General features: G+C 41.1%; 1 protein-coding gene across 2 annotated transcripts in view; it reads right to left on the minus strand.

The window, feature by feature from the left end:
• Nucleotides 1–27109, minus strand: part of dnaaf11 (dynein axonemal assembly factor 11) — a 50546-nt gene that overhangs the window by 18342 nt on the left and 5095 nt on the right. For both annotated transcript variants that reach the window (XM_088085949.1, XM_042497417.2), the window contains exons 7-11: nucleotides 17311–17388; nucleotides 14667–14732; nucleotides 13651–13720; nucleotides 9542–9637; nucleotides 8410–8501 (exon numbers count right to left, since the gene is read on the minus strand). In XM_088085949.1, coding sequence (XP_087942075.1) covers nucleotides 8410–8501; nucleotides 9542–9637; nucleotides 13651–13720; nucleotides 14667–14732; nucleotides 17311–17388 — 402 coding nt within the window. The remainder of the gene's footprint in view (nucleotides 1–8409; nucleotides 8502–9541; nucleotides 9638–13650; nucleotides 13721–14666; nucleotides 14733–17310; nucleotides 17389–27109) is intronic.

Genomic DNA, 27109 nt, shown 5'->3' on the forward strand with positions numbered 1-27109 from the left:
CAACAACAGTGATTGTGACAGGTCACCTGGTGGAAATAGCACGTTTTCTTCAGACGCCAAATATTGTACCAAAAAAAAAAATTAATTAAAGAAAATAAAAAATAAAATGACAAATTCAGAGTCAAAAGCCCAGAATGACACCCAGAAATAATACAAGTCCTGTTTTTCTGCTCTGATGGCTGTGGGATCAAAAATGTCAGTTTGAATGGGTTTCAATGGAGCATTTTTGGACCTGAACAGTCTGAATGTAACTATTTCGTTTCCACAGTGTATTTTAGACTTATTGTAGGAGCTGAGCTGCAAATTCACTGATTACACTCAAATACACAATCTGGACTACATTTAGGACACATGCATGAACATGGCCAAAATAATTTTAAAAAATGAAGAATGAAAAGCGTGTAAAATGCATAAAAGAGTCCCTAGGGGGTTAAAACATGTAATTGCCGGTGTTGTAGGTTCAAATACTGATGAGCCTTGTTATATAATGACTTCAGAGTGTCATCTGTCTACTGCTGAAGAACTTATTAAACCGAAACAATCAATGCCCTTTAAAAAGTCTTTTTTTTTAAATTTCCTTGTTTTTAAATTGACTTCAAGAACAACCAACAGAAGTGTCCTGAGAGACGAATCAGACCGTCCAACAACAATAAGACATTAAACGCTGAGATAAACTGACTCCATTCAGACACATTTTGCACGATTTGCTCCGACATCCATAAATGTCATCTCCTGGGGGATGCTGGTCAATTTTACCACCACAATCTGTTACCATTAAACCGAATGGATCCCACTCCTCCTCTGAGCTCATCACCTCAGCCCACAACACTCAAGTCATCCCAGTCACCAATAATCAATTTATAATGTTTGAACCACCTCGGCCACACAGCAGGATGAGCTGCCAGTGGAAAAAGATTTTTGAAATCAACTCTGGGGGATTTTTCTGATGTCTGATCGTGTGCGTAAACTGCAACAATATCGAGTGAATCGTGAGATGTGTGACAGCGTGCGACTGGAGCTTTGGTGTTTCACCTTTTCTGACAGATGACAGAGAGGACAGAGGACAGAGGACAGAGGACAGTGGACAGAAGAAAGTGGACAGTGGACAGAGGAGAATATTGAACAACTGAGGTCCCTGACTGGAATTGAACTTGTGGAGTTATTAAATCTGAGGCACCTGAACATCCTCACGAGCTGAGCTTGAAAGACGTTTCTCACCAGTGAAAACGCAGAAATACAGAAAACCCAAATGCAAATTTTTAACCTTACTTTAAAGTAAGAGTTTTATGTCCACTCTACACGACAAAAACAAATCCATCCCGAAAACATCTTTCCTCTGAAGTACTGTTTCTCCCAGAAAACACACAGTAACAAAGATTCACAGCCTGCAGATGCTCCGCTTACAGAGTGGACTACTCTTTATCAAGTTAAAAGCACTTAAATAAAAAAACTGGTTGATTTCAAAACAGTTTAAACCATGCACAGAGCTACAAATCATCTACTGCCTGAGAATATCCAAAAGTTTCAGATGAAAGAAAGTTTCCATGATTTGAGAGAAATTAAGAAGCAGTGAGGACTGATGCAAAATATCACTGAAGTACAGTCCAAGGGGTTAATTTATGGAGCAGCTGTAGTGTGGAGGTGAAAACATGTAGGTCACTTCAGCTTCAACAACATATTTAAAATTATGGTACAGAATTATTATATATACTAATTTTCAGGTAATTTTCTTGTACTTTTTACTATTATTTTGTGTAAATTGTTGGTTCACTTCTTCTTCTGTTGCTCATTGGTTTCCTCTTCCTGTTTTTGGAAGAATTTTAGCTAATTTCCTCTGGTTTTTGAGGGTCAACAGTCTGCACAGCTAGTCGAGTTGTTGACTTCAGGACAGGCTGCTCTTTAAAATCAGCCCACAGACCGCAGCGTAAATATGTTTCAGACATCAGCCTCCAAAGGTGAGACCTTTTAATGAAAGGTGCTGATTTTCCAGGAAGGGCGTGGCAATATTAATCCAACCTCGTGCAGCGGAGGAGGAGCCGCCTCAGTGCTGCGTGCTTTGTGACACTCGTGTATTGAGAGGGGAGTGAAGCTGCAGGAGGATGCACACTGAACCTGCAGCGCAGCCACACTCAGAGTCCACACTTCACTGCAGCGAATTCGCTCTGCTGCAGGAAAATTACCAGCTCGGCGGGAGAAAATGGGAAAGTAATTTTCCTGCTGATAGAGAAAGAGACGAGTGTCTATTTTTAGTAGAACAGACAAGATGTGCAAACAGCCATTTAAGTGCGACTGCAGCTTGTCCTGGAAGACAATATTTTCAAATAAAAAAAAAAAGGTGGTGAGAACATGACGATTGCTGAAATGTCTGAATTAGAAATGTTTGGGGTCGCAGACAGGATTTTTTAAAAATACTGAGGTTTATTCAACACCAACCAGACATGCAGGTTCATAAAAAAATAACCAATACATTTCCAGGGCTTTTCCAGGACTTTCAGGCAAAATTTCAAGAGCTTCAAGTCTTCCAGAGCAGTGCTTTTTCAATGAAATATAATAGCTTTATGAAATTCAGTGAAGGATTACAACAGAATATTTAAATATATAACTTGTTTTTTTAGTAAGAGGGAAGGAGGTGGTGCAAATATTTTTTAAGCATAGCGGAGGGACCGGTGCTTTTTAAAATCTGGCTTTGGGGAAGTTAATTATCTTAATGAGGAAAAGGAAAAGGAAGGAAGGAAGCTCCGTTTTTTTATGACTGTACAAACCCTGGACATGAAGGAAAGTCACCAAAAGTTTTATTATTTAATATTTTAATTATTATATAGAGCTTGAGTTTTTCATCTGATCCATAAAATGTCTGTTTAATGTGAGATGTAAACCTCCAGCCTCTGTCCCTAAAACTCCTAATTGTCGGTAAAGGTCCGGAGGTCGTGACCTGGGCGGCAGGTGCAGCCCTGAATCCTCCCGTTGCTGACCTCAGAGCGGCTCTCCTGAATGTGAGCGGGCAGAAAACGGAGACTGAGCTGCTCTGAGGCCGCCGCTGTCGGCTCAGAGACGGGCTCCCGCGGTAATTGAGTTGTAATCGGCTGCTGTAACAACATCAGCAGGTTCTGTTCAGTGTCTGCAGCCACCGATCCGCTCTGGATCAGGTCTGGAGCGCAGCGATCCACATTTAGATAAGAACCAGACCGAAGCAGTCACGTGGACTCGATGTCACGCTCTGATACTGGTCTCGGTTTATCAGTCGCACTTCCTGATCGTCCCCCGAGCTTCCATCCATCCTCTGCGGGGTCATCATGTTTTTCTGTCGCAACAATTTCTCATTTTAACTGGAGTTAAAGGCGGTTTTACGTGCCGTTAGCTATGAGATATCGTGAGCCGCTACAAGCATGTAACTTTCTGTTGATGTGGTCAGAATATCTGACAGATTTTAAAGGGTCCGGATTAGAAAAGGACAGGATTTTTCTGAACCCCGTCAGTGGATTAAAATGGTACAGAAGGTTGTTGTTTTTTAACCCTGTTATCGGATTATAACGGTACAGGAGTCTTTTTTAATACTGTTTCTTTGTTTTTAACTCTGTCATTGGATTGAAAAGGAACAGCAGGGTTTTAATTTTTAATTTGTCTTTTTTAACTTTGTCATTGATTTGACATGGGAAAGGAGGTTTGGGGTTTTTTTTGTTTATTTTTCAGTTTTTTTTAGCTGATTTTTGCTCTCATCCTTTGTCATGTAAATAAAATCAGCTTTTGACTCAAAGCCAGAAAACAGGTCCCTAAAAATGTTCTTTAACTGGCATCACTACAGAGGATCTAAATGGATCTGCAGTAAATAAATTAAGATCAGGCGTTAACACAGCGGGGCTGAAAGATGGAGGACATCATGGAGCCTAAGTTTAGCTGCAGCAGTCGTCTTGGTAACGGGCAGGTAAACCTGCTCGTCAGCACTTCTCCATGCGAGATGGATGGACTCATTAGTCCGGAGCTCCTCTACTTACGCCCTCCATGGTTAAAAGTCCAAAATGGCCCCCTGTAATAGGTGACCCGAGGCGAGGGCCCGCTGGCCATCATACCTCACAGGTAATGAGGTCTGCGGAGCGTCAACGGAGGAGGAGTCTCAGCGCTCGCATGTTCTCCTCAGACACGAGCGTGTTATAATGAGAGGCTGATAACTGCACAGGCTGCAATATTGATAAAGTCATTTGTTGTGAAGTTTGCAGCCTGCGGGGGTCAGGAGGTGGGGGGTCAAAGGTCCAACACCGCAGTTATTCTGTTGTGCACAAAGATAATCAAATGAGTCCAGAGGGACGCGATCACCGGGCTGCTTTAATACGGGGCCAGTTGACTCATGCGTTATTATAACTAACTGGAGGGCCGGCCCTCGCTTTCCTGTGGCCCCAAAGAGGCTGTGATAGGCCCCCGAAAATACCAAATGTGCAGATGATTACAGTTTTTTATGTGTATCTTAAAGTCTACTCCAGTAATATTCAATTCACAGCCAGCGGGTAAAATCTGGCCCCTGATAGGGTCCTGAGGGCCCCCACAGTCATTTTCTAATTCACAATGAAAATAAAGTGATGGACACTGTGAAAAGTTTTTGTCCTTTTAGTCTCCGTAAGAGAGACAGAGACATAAAACAGCATCAAAATAGAGACGATCCCCCACACCCCCGACAGAGGACACAGATAAGACACTACTGTCCTAAAATACTAGAAATGTCCTAAAATCCCAGAAATGACTTAAAGTCCTAGAATTGTTCTGAAATTCTAGAAACATCCTAAAATCCTAGAAAGGTTCTTAAATCCCCAAAATGTCATGAAATCACACAAATGTCCTATTATCAACCTGCAAAGTATTCAAACCTGCAAAGTATTCAAACCTGCAAAGTATTTAAACCTGCAGTATTTAAACCTGCAGTATTTGAACCTGCAGAGTATTTAAACCTGCAGTATTAAAACCTGCAGAGTATTTAAACCTGCAGAGTATTTAAACCTGCAGTATTTGAACCTGCAGAGTATTTAAACCTGCAGAGTATTTAAACCTGCAGTATTTGAACCTGCAGAGTATTTAAACCTGCAGTATTTGAACCTGCAGAGTATTTAAACCTGCAGTATTTGAACCTGCAGAGTATTTAAACCTGCAGAGTATTTAAACCTGCAGTATTTGAACCTGCAGAGTGTTTCTGCTGTGTTTCACAGCGCTGACGTAAACATACAGTGCGGTTGACCCTGACCTCTGCGCGACCTTTCAGAGCCACCTGGGACATTATCACAGGCAACATGAGCTGTGGCTTTTAGATAACGTTTGATGTTTCATTTCATGAAACAATTCGCACGCTGCCCTGCCTTGTGTCATCAAGCAAATCCATTTCAAACCCAATCACGGCCCTCAGATCCATTTCCACACAAGCCAGAGGCTGAATATAGAAACTGTGGGTAAGCCCGGGGTCAAAGGGCACCGCTAATAATGTCCAAACGGTGCAATAACTCTGCAGCCGGCAGTGCCGCTCACCCGTCACCTTGCCGCGGAGCGGCTTAGCATTTTTATTGAATGTTTAATCTGAGGGGACGGGATCGCGGCGCGGCTCTTCGCTGTATTTGATGGGGCCGGCTGAAGGACAAGAAGCGGCTGCCGGCCATAAAATGGTAATGATGATGCGGCGAGGAGCGCAGAAACAGAACTCAGACAGCACTGCGGATTAATGCGGTCATTAAGAGGTGAAGCTAACCTGAAACTAACCTGAACCAAACCTCATCAGGGTTCACTTTACTATGTAGCACTGTAGTGCTGAGTCATGAAAACACCCTCAATGTGTCGTTTCAGTCAGGTTTCCTCTGCGTTTGGAGTAGTCTGCCAAACTGATTGAAATTTGAGCAAATTGGCTTAATTTCTTTTAAAATCATGGGAAGGAGGCAATGAGCAACGAAAGAAGAAATGATGCAAAAATTTGCAAGAATTAAATAAAAAGAACAAGAAAATGAGGGTTCTTGGCTAATTTTTTTCCAGCCCATTGTTCTCATTCCAAAATTGTAAAATACTGCCGCTTTGACTGTCCTTTTTACGCAAGTTTGCGACACCAAAAGGCACCTTTCACAGGTGCATGTAATGTAATTTTATTTAAACAGGGACAGTTCACAATAAAACATCAACCTTATATAAAACAAATCAGAGATCTTCACAGAGACATGGTTAACCCCTGACATCCCGGATCAAGCTGTTGCACTGGATGGGCGGACCTTGTTCAGAGCCGACTGGACACGAGATTTTGATGCAAATTCAAAAAATGCACTGCAGGAATCGTATGATGACATCAGCAGCAACGTGCCCAAAGAAACAGATGAAATCTTCATAGTAGCTGCTGATTTTAATTAACCTTCAACTTTTCAAAGATGAAGCAGGATCAAGGACAAATTGTAAATGACTAATAAATCTACCTGCACCTTATTCTTAGATAGAAAAGCTCATGCAGGGACAGAGGTCGCAAATTGGCCTCAGCTACAAACCCTGTATGCAACACATCAGTGATTCGTTCTCCACCTTATGTTTACTGCTTTGTCACTGAAAAATAAACCAATAAATAAAAATGAGGAATATTATGTGGTGGACAAGAGATCAAGTGAAAAACAGAGTCTGCACACCGGACTGTACAAATCACCACCCAGGGGACGTTTCGAGCTTCACTTTCTTCATCAGACTTCTTCTGAAGAACATGAAGCTCCCTAAATAAATATCACTCCACTTCCACCACAGCCTGAACGTAAAGCCGGGACTAAACCCGTCAGAGGAGCCTGAGTATTTCCTGTGTGTGAGAATCTCCCCTCCGGTGCGACGCTGCAGCTCTGGTCAAGGTTATCTGTGTCCAGTCTGTGGTCATTAGCAGGGAGAGCGCTACCATCAACACGGCTGATAAATTGAACCATGCGGAGCGTTTAATATACAACAGGCATCTGTAATTAGGACAACAGGGACCTGATAAGCCAGAGGCTTTTCAGTGAGTGTGTATTCAACTCAAGGCCAAGCAGAGAGTCACACCGCGGCCGACCGAGACCAGCGCTCGACTCTGATGAATTCACACAAACACACAGACCGCCGAGCCGCCTGCAGGCCTCGGCTCTGCCGCGAGCCGCTCTTTACGGCTCATTAATACCTCAAACTTAGTATTTATTATTCTTTCATACTTTGTTACCAGAAACACACACAGAAGTACAACAGTATTTGTACGACTTGGCAAAAATCCAACAGCACCTCAGTTTTACTGGGAGCATCTGAGCCTGGAGCAAATGTCTTTTTTGTTTTTTTGTTTTTAATTGAAAAACGGGAAAAAAAGGGCAGTGACCAACTTGACAAGAAACAACATTCAAATTGCAACAAATTAGTACTTTTAAAAATATACATATAAAAAAAAGCTAGGGGAAAAATTCCCAAGAACAATATTTAAAATTATCAGAATATTTTTCTAATATATATATTTCTTTCTAATATATATTTCTTTCTTCTTCTTTTTTTTTAGCAGTTTTTCAGTAATTTCCATTCTTTTTTTGGTTGGTTGTTTTTTTGTCTGTTTTGGCTAATTTTCAGGTAATTTTCTTGTACTTTTTACTAATTTCTGGCTCTTTTTTTAAAAAAAAAGTTGCTCACTGCCTATTTCTCTGGTTCATAAAAGAAATCAAGCCAATCTGTGTAGGTTTCAAAGGGTTAAAGTCTCTGTAACAGCAGCGGTGCTCACAATTAATCCAAATCAAAAATTTTTGCCTTTTGGTTCTGGATTGTGATTCCTGATTCTGGATTTGTGTTCACACTGACAAATTAAACCATTTATTAAACTGACGAAAACAAACGTTAACCCTGAAATAACTGCAGAAAATAACAAAAAAAATACATTTAACCCTTTAAACTCTGGCTAACTGGCTTGAATTCTCACAAAAGAGAAAAATGAGCAACTGAACAAGAAATGACCCAAAATATGCGAGAAGCTAGTAAAAAATTACAAGAAAATTACCTTAATTTAGCGCCAAAGAAAAGAAAAGTAAAAAAAAAAAATCTGAATTGACCTAAAGAAGTTATTAAATAAAATATAAAAATAAAAGTGTAAAAAAATAATAATAATAATAATGGGGGTGAAGGAAATAAATCCCAAACATAAAAAGTGTACACCAGAATTTGTGGTGCAGAAATAAATAGTTTCAGTATGTGTATTTGTATTGTTTATACTGCAGTTTCTTTTGGTCCCTTTGTGTTATTTTTAATATATTTTGGATATTTCCGTTTTTTTATCTTTAGTTGTTATATATCTTTTTTTGTACATACTTACTTAGAATGTGAAATATAAACAATGAAAAATAAAAGAAATAAAAAAACATGAAAAATAAATATGACTAACATCAGAACAGCTTTGAAATTAAATGTAGTTTTTACCTTTTATTGTCGTGCGGCGAGCTGCTGCGTCCGCTCGGACACGCTCGGGGCCGACGTGAGACGGTCTTTGTCACTTTGATTTCACCGTCAGCCTAAAAAGAAAAAAAAACACGTTTACTGGAAGTGTCTTTCATTTCTGAAGCGTTTACTGTCGCTCTGGTGCAGGATGCATCAGACGCCATACGGAGGATTAATAGTTGCAGCTCTGACTCGGCAGCATCAGCAGCTGCGCGGCTTTATGGACTCCATAAAGATTCCCCCTCATTAACCCTTTAAAACCTGGAACGGCATCACTTTTCTTGTGCTGCATTCAGACGCCTCTCACACGCATTAAAAGCTTTGAAACCTCAGAAAATGTGTTTGATTTCTTTGGAAATCATAGCTGGAACGGCAACGAGCAACTTGGCAAGAAATGTTCCACAAAGTGCAAGAAATTAGAAAGAGACCTGAAAAATTAGTTTTTAAAAGGAAGAGAGAGAAAATGTTAAAAGATAATTCAAAAAGTGAAATGTCCAGAAAATTATGATTGTTATTATCAATAATAATAATAATTTTAGAACATTTCATGGATTTTAGGACATTTCTAGGGTTTTAGAATATTTGTAGTATTTTAGGGTAATTTTTTTGATTTTATAACATTTTTATAACATTTCTCGGATTTTAGGACATTTCTAGGATTGTTGAACATTTATTGAAATGTAAATGTTTCTAGGATTTTAGGACATTTCTGGGAATTCAGGATGTTTCTCTGATTTTAGGACATCAGTGTCTCAGCTGTGTCCTCTGTCGGGGGTGTGGGGGATCCTCCTCTGGCTCTTTTTTTGATCAACAAGCTCTATAATGATGCTGTTTTATGTCTCTGACACCTTATGGAGACTAAAAGGACAAAATCAGTCCCCAGTGTGAATCATTTTATGTTTGGCTGTGAATTAGAAAATGTTTGGGGGCCACTCAGCACCCTACCGGGGGCCAGTAAAAATGTGTTTTAGATGTAGGGTTGAGCTGTTTGAGCAGCTCATCACCGTCTTTCGTTGCTGCCGTGGTTTAAAGTCTGTATTTTCGAACCGGCAGACGTCATGACGTCCTAACTCGGGTCTCCGTGTGCTGCGGCCCGATGTGCGACCGTACGTACCCTGGACATGGTGAGGACCAGGTGTCCCGTGGTTTGGGACCTCTGAGCTGTCGAGCTGTCGGGCTTCACTTCAGCGGGCAGAACCACCTGAAATATCTGCAAAGTAAATTATTCACAACTTTAATTAGCAAGATTAATACGCTGATCTGGCACCGCCGCCGTCCCAGTGTGTCAAATGACTTTAATCATTAGCGGGCCTTTTTATAGGTACACTTTCCAGAAAAGACGTGGGAGAGTGACCAGAATAGCTCCGACTGAGAACAGCGGCAATGAATCACTGCGGCGAAATCCTGCGGAAACCAAGAAGATCCACGTGGGAGGAATAATGGGCGTAAAATTAAACTTTTTTCATTTTTCAATTTACTTTTATTTGATTGTTAGGGGGACTCTGGGGGAGACCGTCGTCACAGCCGGCACAGAAGAGGGAAAACTCCTCTGCGGTATGGAGGACTGAAACCGAAAATAAAAAAGTTTACAAACACAGTTTGCCTCAGAGTGTTTTACAGCAGACGACATCCCTCTGACCGTCGACTCTCATCGACAAAGTGACGGGCCTTTGTGCCATCAGGGAGTCAAATGGGAAACAAATAACTTGATAAATAAAATGTAAAATTAAATAAATATTAACATTTTGGGCATTTTCATTACTTAATATTCATTTATTTATTTAAAAAAATAAATGGAGGGAAAGGAAAATAGGAAAAAGAACACATAAATAAATGCATAAATAATTACATCAATAAATAAATTGAAAATGTAAATATGTAAAATGGAAGATAAAATGGGAAATTAAATAAATAGGGGGATTTATACACAAAGTGGAAAATGTTACAAAAATAAATAAGCAAATAAATATAAAAAAAATTGATAAGTAAAATGGAAACTTATATTGATCAATTTATTCATTTTCATGTTTTTGCTTATTCATTTTTGTAAATAAAAAAAGAAAGAAAATTAAATGGGAAAATGAATAAATTGATGAATAAAATGGAAAATTAAAAATTAAATGAGAAATTAAATCCTTTTTGGCATTTTTTGCGTTTTCATTTATTTACTGACACATTTATTCATTCATTCATTCATTTATGTATTTATTTATTTTTGATTTTGATACTGTGGATCCTGCTGTTAGATGTGATTAACTTGATATATACACACACACACACTCACACACACACACACACACACTCACACACACTCAGACACCTCCTACAGTCAGCCCCCCCGCTCCTCTACACCTCGTCATATTTAGCAGGAACTTTGAAGGCCTGAGTTGATGTATCGCTGCGTAAATCACGCCACCCGTCCAATCAGGCTGCTCCTCGGCATAAAACAACCATCCATAAACACGCTAACGGCCTGAAGTGGAGGCGTGACATTCAGGACAGGAGAGCCGTGCAGCTGCAGGACTCAGTGTTTGTAATTTGTTTGCTGGAGGGCGGAAACAGAAGCAGAAACAACAAAACAGAAAGATTACAGCTGTTGGATTTATGTGTGGCCAAACAGCTGTTTAATCAGGCTTAAAGGTCGCCGTGGTCGGTTTGTGGGAAGATTTAAATCCTCCGCACGTAGAGCATGAAAAGAAGTCAGCTGTAACACATGAAGCCGCCTCTCTGATGAGCAGCTGCAGGTGAAACGAGGACGACAGATTAAAGACTCCTTTTTAATTGTTATCTGGACTATTTATTCACCACGCCCTGTATCATTTTATTATTATTTCTATAACATATGGATTTATTATTTTACTTTGTGCCGTTGTCCTTTCATTTACCTCTTTTTTACAGTTTGAGTATTTTACTTATTTTTTTATCATTATTATTATCATTTTTTTTATCTTATTTTCGTATTAATTTATTTTTATATTTCAATTCTGCCACTGGCATTTCTGTACTTATGGCAGCGTTTCCTCAGTTCACTATTTTAGTGAGCCCTGTTTTTGATTTTTTGTGTGTGTGTGTTTTTATTCACATGCTTGTGTGCATGTGTGTGTGTGTGTGCTAAAAGTGCTACACAAATAAAGTGTCATTGATTGATTGATTGAGTTAAACATTATTTAATACCTATAATGTTGTTATATTTGTAAAAAATGATAAAACTTAAAGTATTTTAAAAAACAGTTCCAGACGTGCGTAACTGCTCATCTGCAGGAGAAAGGATGCGACACAAACAGTGAAACTGTCCTTCTTTGCTGTTTTTCTCACCGACAGGTCTGACGAGAGCTGCACAAGAATCGATATGCACAGAGATGATTCAGCGCATGACGAAAACAGCGAGACTGCATATTTCTGTCTGAGTTTAAGCCGTGACTCGACAGTTTTCTGCACGTGTCCCCTGGTGGTAAACTGTATTTACGATGACGTGCAGAACTGAAGCCTCCCGTCACAATAAAGCAGTCAGACTCCAGCAGATCTCACGCAGAGCGGGAAATGAACAGCTGACAACAGATAAATACTCGAGCGCCTGCTGACACGAATCTTACACGTCTGGCAGGTTGTTTTTTATCTATTCGAACACGTCGGATGATCAGTTCACCAGAGAAAAGAGCGCAGCTGTCTCAGCACCGGACAGCTGACGTTGTGTGTGAAGATCACTGGTGGGAAATGACTTTGCAGCAGGTAATAAACTCCCTCCATAAACGTATCAGAGCGTCAGAAACACGTCTGATGATTCAGCAGCTCCTGACGGCCTTTTATTTGCCCTGAATCTGACTCCTCATCCATCACACTTCCCTCCACCAGGCCCTCCATACTGGTGACAAACCAGTTCACCGGAAAACTCAAAAATAAACGTGCCGACACATGAAATTGAGATATTTAAGCATTTTTTCAGCTCATTTCTTGTTTGATTTTTTTTTATTACTTCTTTTTTTGGTGGTGGGGATTTTCTAGTAATTTTCATGTACTTTTCTTAGATTTTTTTGCTATTATTGGCATAGTAAACAAGAAATATGCAAAAAAGAGATTAGTAGATCAAGAATACTATTTACTATTATACTATTCTTAGCATTTTTCAGTTTTTTCCCCCTTTCTTTGTTTGTTTGTTTGTTTGTTTTTTATCAGCATTGTAAACAAGAAAGACCCAAACAAGAGATTAACAGATGAAGAAAACTATTTTTTTAGAGCTAAGGAAAAATGTCCAGTGAACTATATTCATACTTTTATTCGAAAATTATTTTACTGAATTATTATCATTTTTAGGCTTTTTCAGGTCATTTCTTGCTCTGTACGTTTTGTTTTGGGTTGATATGGATATGGGTTGGAGGGTTTGGGGGAAATTTTCAGGTAATTTTCTTGTACTTTTCATAGATTTCTTGCTATTATCAACATAGTAAACAAGAAAGACGCAATAAAGAAATGAGTAGATGTGGAAAACTACTTTTAAAGAAGCAAAGGAAAAACGTCCAGTGACCTACATTATTAATTATTCCTTTACGATATTTTACAGTTTTATTATTTTCATCTTTTAAGCATTTTTTCTCATGACTTTTAATAAAATAAAGCCACTTTGCCAGGTCATCAAAAGGTTAAATAATTTGACTGTATTTATCTTTTCTGAGCAACAGTTTTGTCTGAGAGGAATTAAAAAGCTGCTGTAGGTGAGTGCTTTGGTTTGAATCCCCAAACTGTCTGACTTCTTAGCCAACGACTGTCGCAGTGCCCTTGAGCAAGGACCTTCTCTGGCTGACAGCAGCAGTCTGAGGTTAAACTGGCCACCGTCCAGTATGACTGTGTGGGGAGTGAAAGTGAGCCTGCAGCTCTGAGGAAATGTCCTGAAGAAAACGGTGAGAGTGAAAGATTTTCAGATTTTCAGATGCGTTTTGGCCCAAAGGAGAAATTATTCTTTTTCATCGATTTTTAAAGACCTGAATTCTTCGATACTGTGGAGGCCGACCTCAGAAATGAGCCAGCAGCACTCTGACCTGTAAACTTGTGAGTGTTTGTGTGTCGAAGTCTCTGCTGCTGCACTTTAGGCTGTTTAAAGAAGCTGAGCTGCTGCGTTTGTTGGAAAACACAGAGCGTGCAGACGAAACAGAGCTGAGCAAAACTAAAATAACAAAACGAATAATCCCAAAGGTTCAAAACTCAACTGTTTAAATCTCCACAGCGTACCTTTCCTTTGACGGTGACCCTGGCGTACGTCGGCTGGACGTCCACGTCGATCAGAGAGGTGTCCATGTGTCTGTGAGGGGAGAACAGGTCTTTATATCAGTGATACTCACAATACGGCCCGCGGGCCAAATCTGGTCCCCCACAGCGTGCCAGGTGGCCCCCCAGCTGTTTTCTAATTCACAATAAAAATAAAGCGAATTACACTGAATAGTTTTTGTCCTTTTAGTCTCCATAAGGTGTCAGAGACATAAAACAGCATCATTATAGAGCTTGTTGATCAAAAAATAGCCAGTGGAGGATCCCCACACCCCGACAGAGGACACAGCTGAGACCCTGATGTCCTAAAATCAGAGAAACATCCTAAATTCCTAGAAATGTCCAAAAATCCTAAGAACATCCTCAAATCCTCAAAATATCCTAAAATCTGCATAATGTCCTAAAATCCAAAAAACAGCTGAGATATGCCCTAAAATCTTAGAAACATCCTAAAATCCGAGAAATGTCCTAAAATCTGTGAAACATCTTGAAAACAGAGAAATGTCCTAAATTTCTAGCAATGTTCTAAAATCCGAGAAATGTACAAAAATCCCAGAAACATCCTAAAATCTGATAAACATCCTAAAGTCTCATAAATATCCTAAAATACGACATATGTCATAAAATCTGAACAATGTCCTCAAATCCTCGAAATGCCCTAAAATCTCAGAAACGTCCCAAAATCCATATTTTTAATTAATTTATTTTTTTAATTCCTTTTTTTTTCAATTACTTAAAAAAATGTAGCGAAGTTTATTGTAAAATTTTTGGTGTGCATCATGTTTTATTTGGTGATTTTTTTCATCAATAAGAAAAATGAAATAAAATTTAAGACTTTCCCAAAACTTTCAGGGCATATTTAGTTTTCCAACAACTTTCACAGCTTGGGAATTGCTATTTGCAAATTCCATGACTTTTCCAGGTTTTCCATGACCAAGTATGAATGAAGCTGTAGAGAGTTTGATCTCAGCGTTTCGTACCTGTAAACCTCCAGGTTTAAGACGATCGAGTTGTTTTCTTCGTCTTCAGTTAGAGAGAAGTCGAGCCTGTGAATGAACACAGACAAGAAGACACGTTTTATTGATTCTTTAGAGGAAATTAGCTTTTTTAACTAAAATCTAACTACTTAAAAAACTTTTGCATAAACAGTCTCGACTTAACCGTGCTTGACATTAACCCTTTGGGGCCCGCTTTAATATCGCACACACTCGTATCTCTTTGTGAACAAAATGTGCTTTTCAATATCATGCTTTAAAAAAATATTACATATCAATATGATTTTCTACTTTCATTGAGTTTATTTTATTAACCAACATCAGCCCTGATCATAAATATAAAATATTCATTCATTTTCAGAATTTTAACCCTCTAAATGCTAGATTTTTGTAATGGCGCCACAAATTTTTTGGACGTAAAACCCATTCTACAAAAAATTAATGATGTTGAGTCTCCTCCTCCTCAGTGTGTGAGTGTAGCTGCTAACAGTCTGGGATATGTCAGTGTGTGAGTGTAGCTGCTGACAGTCTGGGATATGTCAGTGTGTGAGTGTAGCTGCTGACAGTCTGGGATATGTCAGTGTGTGAGTGTAGCTGCTGACAGTCTGGGATATGTCAGTGTGTGAGTGTAGCTGCTGACAGTCTGGGATATGTCAGTGTGTGAGTGTAGCTGCTGACAGTCTGGGATATGTCAGTGTGTGAGTGTAGCTGCTGACAGTCTGGGATATGTCAGTGTGTGAGTGTAGCTGCTGACAGTCTGGGATATGTCAGTGTGTGAGTGTAGCTGCTGACAGTCTGGGATATGTCAGTGTGTGAGTGTAGCTGCTGACAGTCTGGGATATGTCAGTGATCAGCAGCTACATTGACTGTGACAGGTCACCTAGTGGAAATAGCATGTATTTCCTCCATATGCCAAATATGGTCAAAATGACCTCATCAGGTGGAAAATAGTCAAAATGACAAATTCAGAGTCAAAAGCCCAGAATGACACCCAGAAATAATACAAGTCCTGTTTTTCTGCTCTGATGGCTGTGGGATCAAAAATGTCAGTTTGAATGGGTTTCAATGGAGCATTTTTGGACCTGAACAGTCTGAATGTAACTATTTAGTTTCCACAGTGTATTTTAGACTTATTGTAGGAGCTGAGCTGCAAATTCACTGATTACACTCAAATACACAATCTGGACTGGAAACTCAATGAAAGTAGAAAATAATCTTGATATATAATATTTGTTAAAGCTCGATTTTGACGTGATGTTTTCGGACCTTCGTGTCTTCCTGCTGATGTAAAGTGATCCGTCACATCGAGGATGCGTTCCTGACCTGAGTGTGTCCTCAGCTCAGATTACAAATGAAATCAGTCGCGTTTTAAGGCCTCGACCCCGCGGCCTTGCTCTGGATATAAACTCTGGATAATGCAGGGAGGCCGGGGGCCCGCAGCTATCAGGTTGCCCCCCCCACTCTGCACGCTGCTGCACAGAGCCAATCAGGTGCCAGAGATCAACAAACGAAGGCCGCCAATAAAGCAATCGTGCAGCACCTGCTCGTGTTTCTCCACCTCGCCGTCCGAACGAGCGGGCGCAGGAGGAGGGTCTCAAAGAAAACACATTACAGTTATGAACGAGTGTGAAGGAAGCTGCGTGAGAGCGGAGCTGGAGCCCGTTTTTCTTTATTATTTTTCCTGAAACTAAATTGAAGCAGTCGATTGGATGTTTTGTTGCTCCGGCTGAACAGAATGAGAAGCAGTCGTGTTGCTTTGTGCTGCGCCGGCTGCCGTCGATGAGCGGCACGGTCCATTTCCTGCAGCGTCAATCAAAACAGAGCCCGAAGCATAACGGAGCCACTGAGACCAGAGTTCACCAGTGATGGAGGAAACGCAAATAAAAGTACAAACATCACAGAGGAAAAACACTCCTCCATAGTTTAAGTCCTGCATTGAAAATATCTCTTCAGTAAAAGTAAATATTAATTTAAAAAAAGAGTGAAAGTACTGTTCAGTGTTTTCACGGTTTGTGCGTCGCATTTTCAGCACCGTACATTTTACTGAAACGACTGATGCTCCTTAGCAGTTCATTTACACTTAGGTGTTTTGGCATTTTTTAAGATTTTTTATTTAACATTCTTTGGTGATTTTTAAAGAAATAATCTTTGATGATTGTTTTTGTCTTCACACATTTTTGATGATTTATCTAAAACGCCTGGCAAATTTTAAAGAAAAATTTTTTGCTTTTTTTTTTTTGTCTTTAAAAGTTTTTGGCAATTTTTTTTTCCATTGTAATTTTTTGGTGATTTTTTTTGTTGTTGTTAAACTTTTGCCTTTTTTAAAAAAAAAATGTTGGTGATTTGTTAAAGAAAAAAATTAGCATATCAGATTTTGGTAAAAATCTAATATCATTCGTCCCTATAATGTTTTTCTCTCCATAACAAAATGAATTAGTGCCTAATCGTAACCACAGCGTTGTCACGAGATCAGTTACGATCAACGCATTTCGCAATGAAACGTAAAAAAAGAATCTGTAGTTTGCAGAAACGTAAAATGCCAACATTTATTCTTTTAGACTTTTGTTTGAAAAAGACTTAAACTATTTTAAAAAAAACTTTATCAAAAAAAAAAAGTGTCTGTGTTTACTTTGGCTCGTTGACGTTCATGACTCGTCCGTCAGCGCTGATCAGCGTCCTCGAGGCCTCCGGCTTCCTCTCTCTGCGTCTGCAGGAAAACAGCAGAGCATCAGTAGGCTGCAGTGTGTGTGTGTGTGTGTGTGTGTGTGTGTGCGTGTGTGTGCGTGTGTGTGTGTGTGTGTGTGTGCGTGTGTGTGTGTGTGTGTGGACTGACAGACAACAGTAGCAGAGTTATGAGGTTTTAGAGGTGAAGGAGAGAGTCACTCCAGGAGCGTCCATAAAAAGAGACGCAGCAGATAATGTGCAGAGGTTTTACTGCAGGACATGCACACACACACACGCACACACGCACACACACACGTACACACACGCATGCACGCACACACACGTACACATGCGCACGCACGCACGCACGCACACACACGCTGCCTTTTTTTCTGTTCAAATTTTTTACTATTTTTTATCTTTTTTTGTTGTTTTTTTAAGAAAACAAATTGCCTTTTTTGGGGGTGATTAAAAAAAACAACAGCTTTTGGTGACAGTGTTTGTTTGATTTTTTTTTACTGCAACAGGAGAAAACTGATGTCGCTCCAGGTGTTAAAGGTTAAAAACAGACTTCATAACTGACTTTAAATGTAAAATAATGGCACTGAAAACATCTGATTAAAAAATGCCACAGATCGCAGTTAACTTCAAAAATTCTGTGATATATTTGTGATTTTTTTTTTTCTTAATTTTTAAAGAAAAAAAAATGGTTTTTTTCTGTTACATTTTTGGATTTTTTAAAAATGTTTATTTTGGTGATTTTTAAAACAAACTAATTGGCAATTTATTTATTTTTCTTAAAAACATTACGTGTGATTTTTAAAGAATCCCTTTTTTTTTAAATTTCTTAATATAAACCTAAAATGTTAACTTTGGACATTTGGTAACTCCGACAGTGGAAACTACAGCGCCCTAACAGCGCCCTAATTTGAGAAAGAAATTACAAATCTTTTGGTTTGTACTGAACAGTACTTCCTGTCTGTGACAGTTCAGGAAAAACACACTTTGTGACATGACGAAACCCCGAGGGGGCACAAACGGTCGCCGTGCTTCCCCCTCGCTGTCTGTGTGACTCTAAATTTGGGCGACCACAGAGGTAATGGACCCGTTAACCGGGAAGTGTGAGCGACCGCTGGGCTCCATTCAACTCGTCACAGGGCCTCTCTGCAGCCCAGCGCCCTAATAAACCTCCTCCAGCACACCACGGGCACACCACGGGCACGCCACGGGCACGCCACGAGCACGCCACGGGCACGCCACGAGCACGCCACGGGCACGCTTCTCCTCTCTGCGGCTGATGCGCGGCTGCAGAGAGATCATGGCGACCCTCCACAGAGCGCTAAACACTCGACCGCCGACTCATTCAGCAGCTGCTCAGTGGGCTCGACAGACAGACGTGGAGTGTGTGTTTGCTGTGTGTTTGGTGTTTGGTGTGTGTGTGGTGTGTGTGTGGTGTGTGTGTGGTGTGTGTGTGGTGTGTGTGTGTGGTGTGTGTGGTGTGTGTTTGGTGTGTGTGGTGTGTGTTTGGTGTGTGTGGTGTGTGTGTGTGTGTGTGTGTGTGTGTGTGTTGTGTGTGTTTGGTGTGTGTGGTGTGTGGTGTGTGTGTGTGTGGTGTGTGTGTGGTGTGTGTGGTGTGTGTGTAGTGTGTGTTTGGTGTGTGTGTGTGTGTAGTGTGTAGTGTTTGTGTGTGTGTGTGTGTGTGTGTGTGTGTGTGTGTGTGTGTGTGTGTGTGTGTGTGTGTGTGTGTGTGTGTGGTGTGTGTGTGGTGTGTGTGGTGTGTGTGTAGTGTGTGTTTGGTGTGTGTGTGTGTGTAGTGTGTAGTGTTTGTGTGTGTGTGTAGTGTGTAGTGTTTGTGTGTGTGTGTAGTGTGTGTGCAGCTGCATCTAAAAAAATGTTAAAATATTTTCCATCGGTCATTTTTATTGGTTGCGTGAGATTCTGCCGCCTGGATCACCATCATGATGATTTTAAGGAAAGGAATTTATGAAATTATTTAACAAAAAATAAATAAAAATAATTAAAATGTTACTTATTATTTTGAGATTTTACTCGTGGAAATAATCCACCTGAGCGACCGTCCCCATCGCTCCGTCTCACGGTCCAGAATCGTGGAGGTCCCAGCGAGGCTCTCTGCTCCCTAAAATCCTCTTCTGTGAACTTCTGTCCTTTTTTTACTGAAGCGGGTGTGACGGGACGTCTGAGTCACATCAGTGGTGACAGCTTCTCTGCTGGTTTGAGTGGAGTCCAGAGCTGAGGACGATGCGTTCAGACAGCTTTCAGTTAGCCACGTCTGCGTCCACGCCGGCGCCGTCCGCACAGACGATCGCCAAGCACGAAACTTTCAGGCTGCAGAGGAGACGCTCCGCAGAGCCTCCAGAGTGTCCCTAAGACAAGACAGGCCTGAACCAGGTCTGCATGGGACATTTCTAGGATTTCTCGGATTTTAGGACATTTCTAGGATTTTAGGACATTTCTCAGATTTTAGGACATTTTTCCGATTAGAAAATTATGGATATTTTTAAGATTTTAGCACTTTTCTCAGATTTTAGGACATTTCTAGGATTTTAGGAGACTTCCAGGATTTTAAGACATTTCTCAGATTTTGGGATGTTTCTAGGATTTTGAGACATTCCTCGGATGTTAGGACATTTCTGGGATTTAGGGACATTTCTCAGATTTTAGGACATTCCTCAGATTTTAGAACACTAAAAGGACATTTCCAGGATTTCAGGACATTTCTAGGATTTAAGGACATTTCTTGGATTTTAGGACATTTTTACGATTTGAGAATATTAAGGATATTTTTAGGATTTTAGCACTTTTCTCAGTTTTTAGGACATTTCTGGGATTTTGGGAGACTTCTAGGATTTTAGAACATTTTTAGGATTTTAGGACATTTCTAGGATTTAAGGACATTTCTCAGATTTTAGGACACTTTTAGGATTTTAGGAACTTTGTCATATTTTAGGACATTTCTGGGATTTTAGGATGTTTCTTGGATTTTAGGACGTTAGTGTCTTAGCTGGGACCTCTGTCGGGGGTGTGGTGGATCCTCCTCTGGCTCTGCTTTTGATCAGCAATCCAACAGACAGCATCAGAACAGATCAGCAACACCACACGTGATCCCCCTTCACGCAAACCTCCACCCGTCAATGCATCAAAGAACGGCGTCCATCTATCAGCCTGCCGGTCGTCCTCGCGCTGAAGCTTCTGCTGTGTTTTCAGTTTCAGAGGCTGCAGGTTGGATCTGCGGCTCGTCCGGCGTCGGCCTTCCCCTCAGAGGAGCAGAGCAGCCATTAAACACGGAGGCGTCTCCTGGCTGACCTTATCGCGCAATCCACCTCAGGAACAGGAAATTCATCTTTCCTGACAATCCACTGACTGCACGACTGCATGCATCAAGTCAGCCACTCTGACAGCCGCGTGCAGGGACACGATAAAAAAGGCGACGCCGTATCACCCTGATTTTATGCTTGGACAGCGCACAGGCCGGGGATGGTTTTGTAATATGGATTAGGAGGCGGACTGTCTTCGCCATCACGCTGGGTTTCTTACTCGGGGGCATATTATCCGACTTCTTATCAACAGAAAGCGTTTATTGAGTTCCTCTGTGAGTTTTTCCTGCCATTTCATATCCAAAGGGGAATCTGAGTGAAGAAAATATCTTAAGAAATAAGTATTTTCTGTGCACGTTTACTAAAGCACTCCCTGCATTAGTGGACTCAAAAGATCCCATACACTCGGCCCACATGAATAATGAAGAGCTGCACATGATGCATCCGTTTGAGGAGCGCGAGAAAAAACGAGCCGAGAAGCAGCAGATAGACGTGAGCTACTAATGTGAGACAAACAACACGAGCACGGGCCGCAAACGGACACCGAAACAGCTTCTGGTTAAATTCTCAGCTCTTCATGCAGCTCGAATGCAACGGAAACGAAACTCTGAGACTCTGCGGGTCAGCGAGGAGAGTCACCGAAGAAAAACACACCTGTCACACCTTCCTTCACACACACGGGGCCTCATTCAGCAAACGCTAGTTTCTCTTATATATTTTCTTCATTTTGTGGTCAGAGAAACTATAAGAGGGGGCGACTCCAGACGCACAAACCTAACCACCCAAATCTGCTCTGAGCAGGTGAGCTCAGCGATGAATCCCGCTCGTCATCAGTCACCTGTCAGCACAGGTGACCCCCCAAACACCATATAAGGGCAGCTTTAGTGCCGTGTGCACAACAAGACTGGAGACATGACACCAAAAAAAGGCTCTGAGAAGAAGAAAAACTTCTGCGGTAATAAAACTGACATGTTGTTGAATAAACTTAAAGTAAATGTGTGTTGAAGTACTAACAGTAAAAATACTCAAGTAGAATTCAGAGCTCTGAATAAAAATAAAGTCACAATTAAAAAAAACAAAACGAAAACAAAACAAAAAAAAAAGTAATAATAATCAAGCCAATTGTGGGGTTTTTTTGTAATAAAAAAAAACAGATAGAAAATATTGCTAAAATACAAAAAAATACCAGACTTTTTTTTGGCTTTTTTTGACCCACATTGACCTGATCTGAGAGCAGCGCCTAACACAATGTTTCGATAGAAACATGAAATCTGAGTGAGTTTTGTGTGTGTGTGTGTGTGTGTGTGTGTGTGTGTGCGCGCACATGCGCGTTAGAAGGAGAAATGAAGCACAGTGAGAAGTGAAACACACACACACCCAATTAACACCCCGGCAAGAGGGTCACCTTAAGGGTGAACAATAATTAGCGGCACTGGGCGGGAAAATTAATTAGGCTTTAACAAATACTTTGCAGACTCACTACACACACACACACACACACACACACACACACACACACACACACACACACACACACACACACACACACACGTAGACGCCACAATGACTGTGTCCGCTCGTTAAAACTATACGTCAGTGTCGCGTCAGTGTAAGTAATAATAAAGTTTATTTTTACAGCACCTATCCCTTATTGCAGGCCTAATGTACATAATCATAATAATAATAATAATAATCCTTCAAAGAGAAATTATGGGAATGCCTTTCCATAAAATTAAGTGATTTAAAAGAAGAAAGTGATGCAGAAATCAGGAGTTCAAGTAACTGCAGAGATCCTAATTAACTGCAAATAAAACTTTTTCTTTTCCAGGACATTGAGGCAAGGACATTTAAAGACCATGCTCTCTCTAAAGCGACCACCGATACTCCTTATTGGTTCTTTTCCTTACTTTATAATAGCTTTTTTTAAAATAAATATTATTTAAACAAAAATAATGAAACAGGATTAAAACAGAATATTTAAATATAACTATAACTACTATAAACGTACTATAACTCTAACTTCATTATTTGTGGGGTGATGATGCAACAAAGGGGAGGCATGTCAAATATTGTTTTAAGCACTGGAGAGTGATTTATGTTTTTGTGGGTTTTTTGGTGTTGGGGGGAGGGGCTTACAACTTTGGAAGGCATGTTTTCTTTACAACATTTTGGCTTTTTTTATAATTTTCTTTTTAAAAAATGTGGTGCCCATTATTTTCTTTATTTTGTCGCCTTTTTCTTTCTTTTTTTTGTTAGTTTTTTTTATCCGGGGTTCGACTATCCGGCGGACCCTCCTCTCTAGTACCCCCGAATAGACCTTACCAGGGAGGCTGAGGAGTGTGATCCCCCTGTAGTTGGAACACACCCTCCGGTCCCCCTTCTTGAAAAGAGGGACCACCACCCCAGTCTGCCAGTCCAAGGGCACTGCCCCCGATGTCCACGCAATGTTGCAGAGTCGTGTCAGCCACGACAGCCCCACAACATCCAGGGCCTTGAGGAACTCCGGGCGGACCTCGCCCACCCCCGGGGCCCTGCCACCGAGGAGTTTTTTGACCACCTCGGCAACCTCAGCCCCAGAGATAGAGGAGCCCACCCCCGGGTCCCCAGGCCCTGCTTCCCCAACGGAAGGCGTGTCGGTGGGATTGAGGAGGTCTTCGAAGTATTCCTTCCACCGATCCACAACGTCCCGAGTCGAGGTCAGCAGCGCCCCGTCGCCACCATACACAGTGTTGACGGAGTACTGTTTCCCCCTCCTGAGACGCCGGACGGTGGTCCAGAACCTCTTCGAAGCCATCCGGAAGTCGTTTTCCATGGCCTCGCCGAACTCCTCCCATGCCCCGGTTTTCGCCTCGGCGACCACCGCCGCCGCACTCCGCTTGGCCTGTCGGTACCTGTCTGCTGCCTCCGGAGTCCCACAGGCCAAGAAGGCCCGATAGGACTCCTTCTTCAGCTTGACGGCACCCCTTACCGCCGGTGTCCACCAGCGGGTTCGGGTGTTGCCGCCCCGACAGGCACCAACCACCTTACGGCCACAGCAGGGGTCGGCCGCCTCAGCAATGGAGGCACGGAACACGGCCCACTCGGACTCAATGTCCCCAGCCTCCCCCGGGACATGGTCGAAGCTCTTCCGGAGGTGGGAGTTGAAGTTCCTTCTGACGGGAGACTCTGCCAGGCGTTCCCAGCAGACCCTCACAATGCGTTTGGGTCTGCCAGGTCTGACCGGCGTCCTCCCCCACCATCGGAGCCAACTCACCACCAGGTGGTGATCGGTTGACAGCTCCGCCCCTCTCTTCACCCGAGTGTCCAAGACATACGGCCGCAAGTCCAACGATACGACTACAAAGTCGATCATTGAACTGCGGCCTAGGGTGTCCTGATGCCAAGTGCGCATATGGACACCCTTATGCTTGAACATGGTGTTTGTTATGGACAATCTGTGGCGAGCACAGAAGTCCAATAACAAAACACCACTCGGGTTCAGATCGGGGGGGCCGTTCCTCCCGATCACGCCCCTCCAGGTCTCACTGTCATTGCCAACGTGAGCGTTGAAGTCCCCCAGCAGAACAAGGGACATTAACAAAAAAAAAAAAAAGCATTCATTTATTTTGTATTTTAAATTTTTGGAGTTTTGGCCCATGGGTTTGGAGGGCATGTATTATGTGCTTATTTTCTTCTTCACAAAATGTTTGCCCCTTTTTATTTATTCATTTTTAGAGTTTGGAGGGCATGTCTTCTTTAAAATAAGCAATTTTTTCCCATTTTCTTTTTCAAAACAAATTGGGGAATTTTTTTCCCTTTAAAAATTTTGGCTGCTTTTATAAAAACATTTTTGCCCTTTTTTTTCTTCAAAACATTTCTTGTAATTTCTTTTGAAAACAGCACAAGAAAATCGACATCGCTCCAGATTTTAAAAGCTAAAATTGTTGCGTATTTCATCACATTTATTCCTACAAAGAAACTCTAAACCCATATTTCACCTTTAGATCTAGTAGTGTTGTTTTAACTTAATGTCTAAATCATCTACTTTTATACAGCCGTCACTGACTGTCCAGTGGTGACAGCCGGCACACACACACACACACACACACACACACACACACACACACACACACACACACACACACACACACACACACACACACACACACACACACACGGTCAGCACATCATTCAGGATTATTGGCGTCCTCCTGTTCATCGACTGCTTCATTCGTCACAAACGTAGCAGCGAAACGTGGGAGTGAAATCCTCTCTGAGCCTCTGGAGCTGCTGCTCGGTTTGTTCTCCGCTGCAGAAACCAACGTGGACACTTTCTCATTAACCCGACGGATGAACTCGCACTCAAGCACCTGCGGACGTCCCCTCATCCGTCCTGCTAATTGTCGTGTCAAAACGTGATATTTATGTCTGTTTTTCTGGTGTCCGCGTCCGTCCCGCTCCGGAAACAAATCACCTGAACCCGAGCCACGCGCTCGATAACGCGATTGATCGATCAGTCGTCTCAGTGATCGGTGGAGGAGGCGGCACACCTTTTGGCCTCGGCGTCAACACTCATGAGGTACTGAGACATACAGCCTCAGATGACCAAAAGTATGTGGACGGAAATCATGAAAGTATAGGAACCTATTCTTACTGCCAATTTTAAAGAATTCGTGCCTTCCCACCAGCTCTGAAGGCATGTTTCCTTCAAAAAAATCTTTTGGATTTTTTTTTTTTTTTTTTTAAATGCCATTTTTTTATCTTTCTTTTTTTAATGATTTTGTAAAAGGCATGTTTTCTTTTAAAAAAAGAAAATTTTTTTTTAAATCCTTGCCGATTATTTTGGTTTTTTGGAAGTTTTTAGGAAAAGAAAATTGGGAAATAAATATTATTTGAAAACTAATGAATTCAGAACAGGATTAGAACTAAATATTAAATATGACTAAGGGACTGTTTGTTATTTATGAGAGGGTAAGGGGTGGTACAAAAATGGGGAGGCATGTCAAATAATTTCTTAAGCACCGGGGAGGGACATATGTTTTTTATTTAGGCTGCAGAGGAGGGGCATACAACTTTAAATAGCTGTATTTTGTGCTTATTTTACTCCTGATTTTTTAGATAAACATGCCCTCTGAGTTTGGAAGGCACGATTTTTGTGGTGATTTTTAAATAAATAAAATTGGTGATTTTTGGACGATTTTGGCCCACAGGTTTTGAAGGCATTTTCTCAACTGGGGAGGAATTTATGTTTTTTTATTTTTCTATTTTAGCATTGGGGGGAGGGGAATACAACTTTAAATGGATGTATTTTGTGTTGATATTACTGACGATTTTAAAGATAAACGTGCCATCTTGCGAATTTAGCAGTTTTGGAAGTAAAAAAAATAAATAAATGCAGTTTTGCATTCTGTAACATTTGTTTTTTTTTTTAATTTTGGCTTCTTTTTCTTCTTGGAAATTTTTTCTGCATTTGTTAAGGAAAACAAATTAGGCCTTTTTTTTCTTTGAAAAACAAATGTCATGATTTTCCTTAAACCTCCCTTAACTGTCACATCCAGGTGGAAAGTTTGCGTGTCCACATACTTTTGGCCAGGAGGTGTGTGTGTCAGCAGATCAGTGTGTAACTGGTCGCTGGCTGACAGCTGATTTCTTCTGCTGAACCTGAGCCTGTCGACTCGTCATGACGATGGTCAGTGTTGTAGCGACATCCAGTGGCCAAAATGTGAACTGCAGCCAAAACCTCAAAACTGCTTCACACTTCTTAAAATATTATGAATACTGGTTTTCAGCTGTTTTATATCATATTTGTAAATGCTCCATTGAAACCCATTCAAACTGACATTTTTGATCCCACAGCCATCAGAGCAGAAAAACAGGACTTGTATTATTTCTGGGTGTCATTCTGGGCTTTTGACTCTGAATTTGTCATTTTGACTATTTTCCACCTGATGAGGTCATTTTGACCATATTTGGCATATGGAGGAAATACATGCTATTTCCACTAGGTGACCTGTCACAGTCAATGTAGCTGCTGATCACTGACATATCCCAGACTGTCAGCAGCTACACTCACACGCTGACATATCCCAGACTGTCAGCAGCTACACTCACACACTGACATATCCCAGACTGTTAGCAGCTACACTCACACACTGACATATCCCAGACTGTCAGCAGCTACACTCACACACTGACATATCCCAGACTGTCAGCAGCTACACTCACACACTGAGGAGGAGGAGACTGAAAATTATTAATTTTCATTTGTTTGTTTTTTTCATCTAAAAACATCGTGTCCTCGTGACCAAACCTGACATTTAAAGGGTTGAAATTCTGAAAATGAATGAATATTTGATATTTTGTGATTAGGACTGATGTTGGTTAAAAAAATGAACTCAATGTAAGTAAATTATTAATGTTTAATATTTTTTTAAGACTGGTTTTGAAAAG

This window comes from Plectropomus leopardus, chromosome 12, assembly GCF_026936395.1.
Source record: "Plectropomus leopardus strain MGB_pleo_1.0 chromosome 12, ASM2693639v1, whole genome shotgun sequence".
Lineage (NCBI taxonomy): Eukaryota > Metazoa > Chordata > Actinopteri > Perciformes > Serranidae > Plectropomus > Plectropomus leopardus.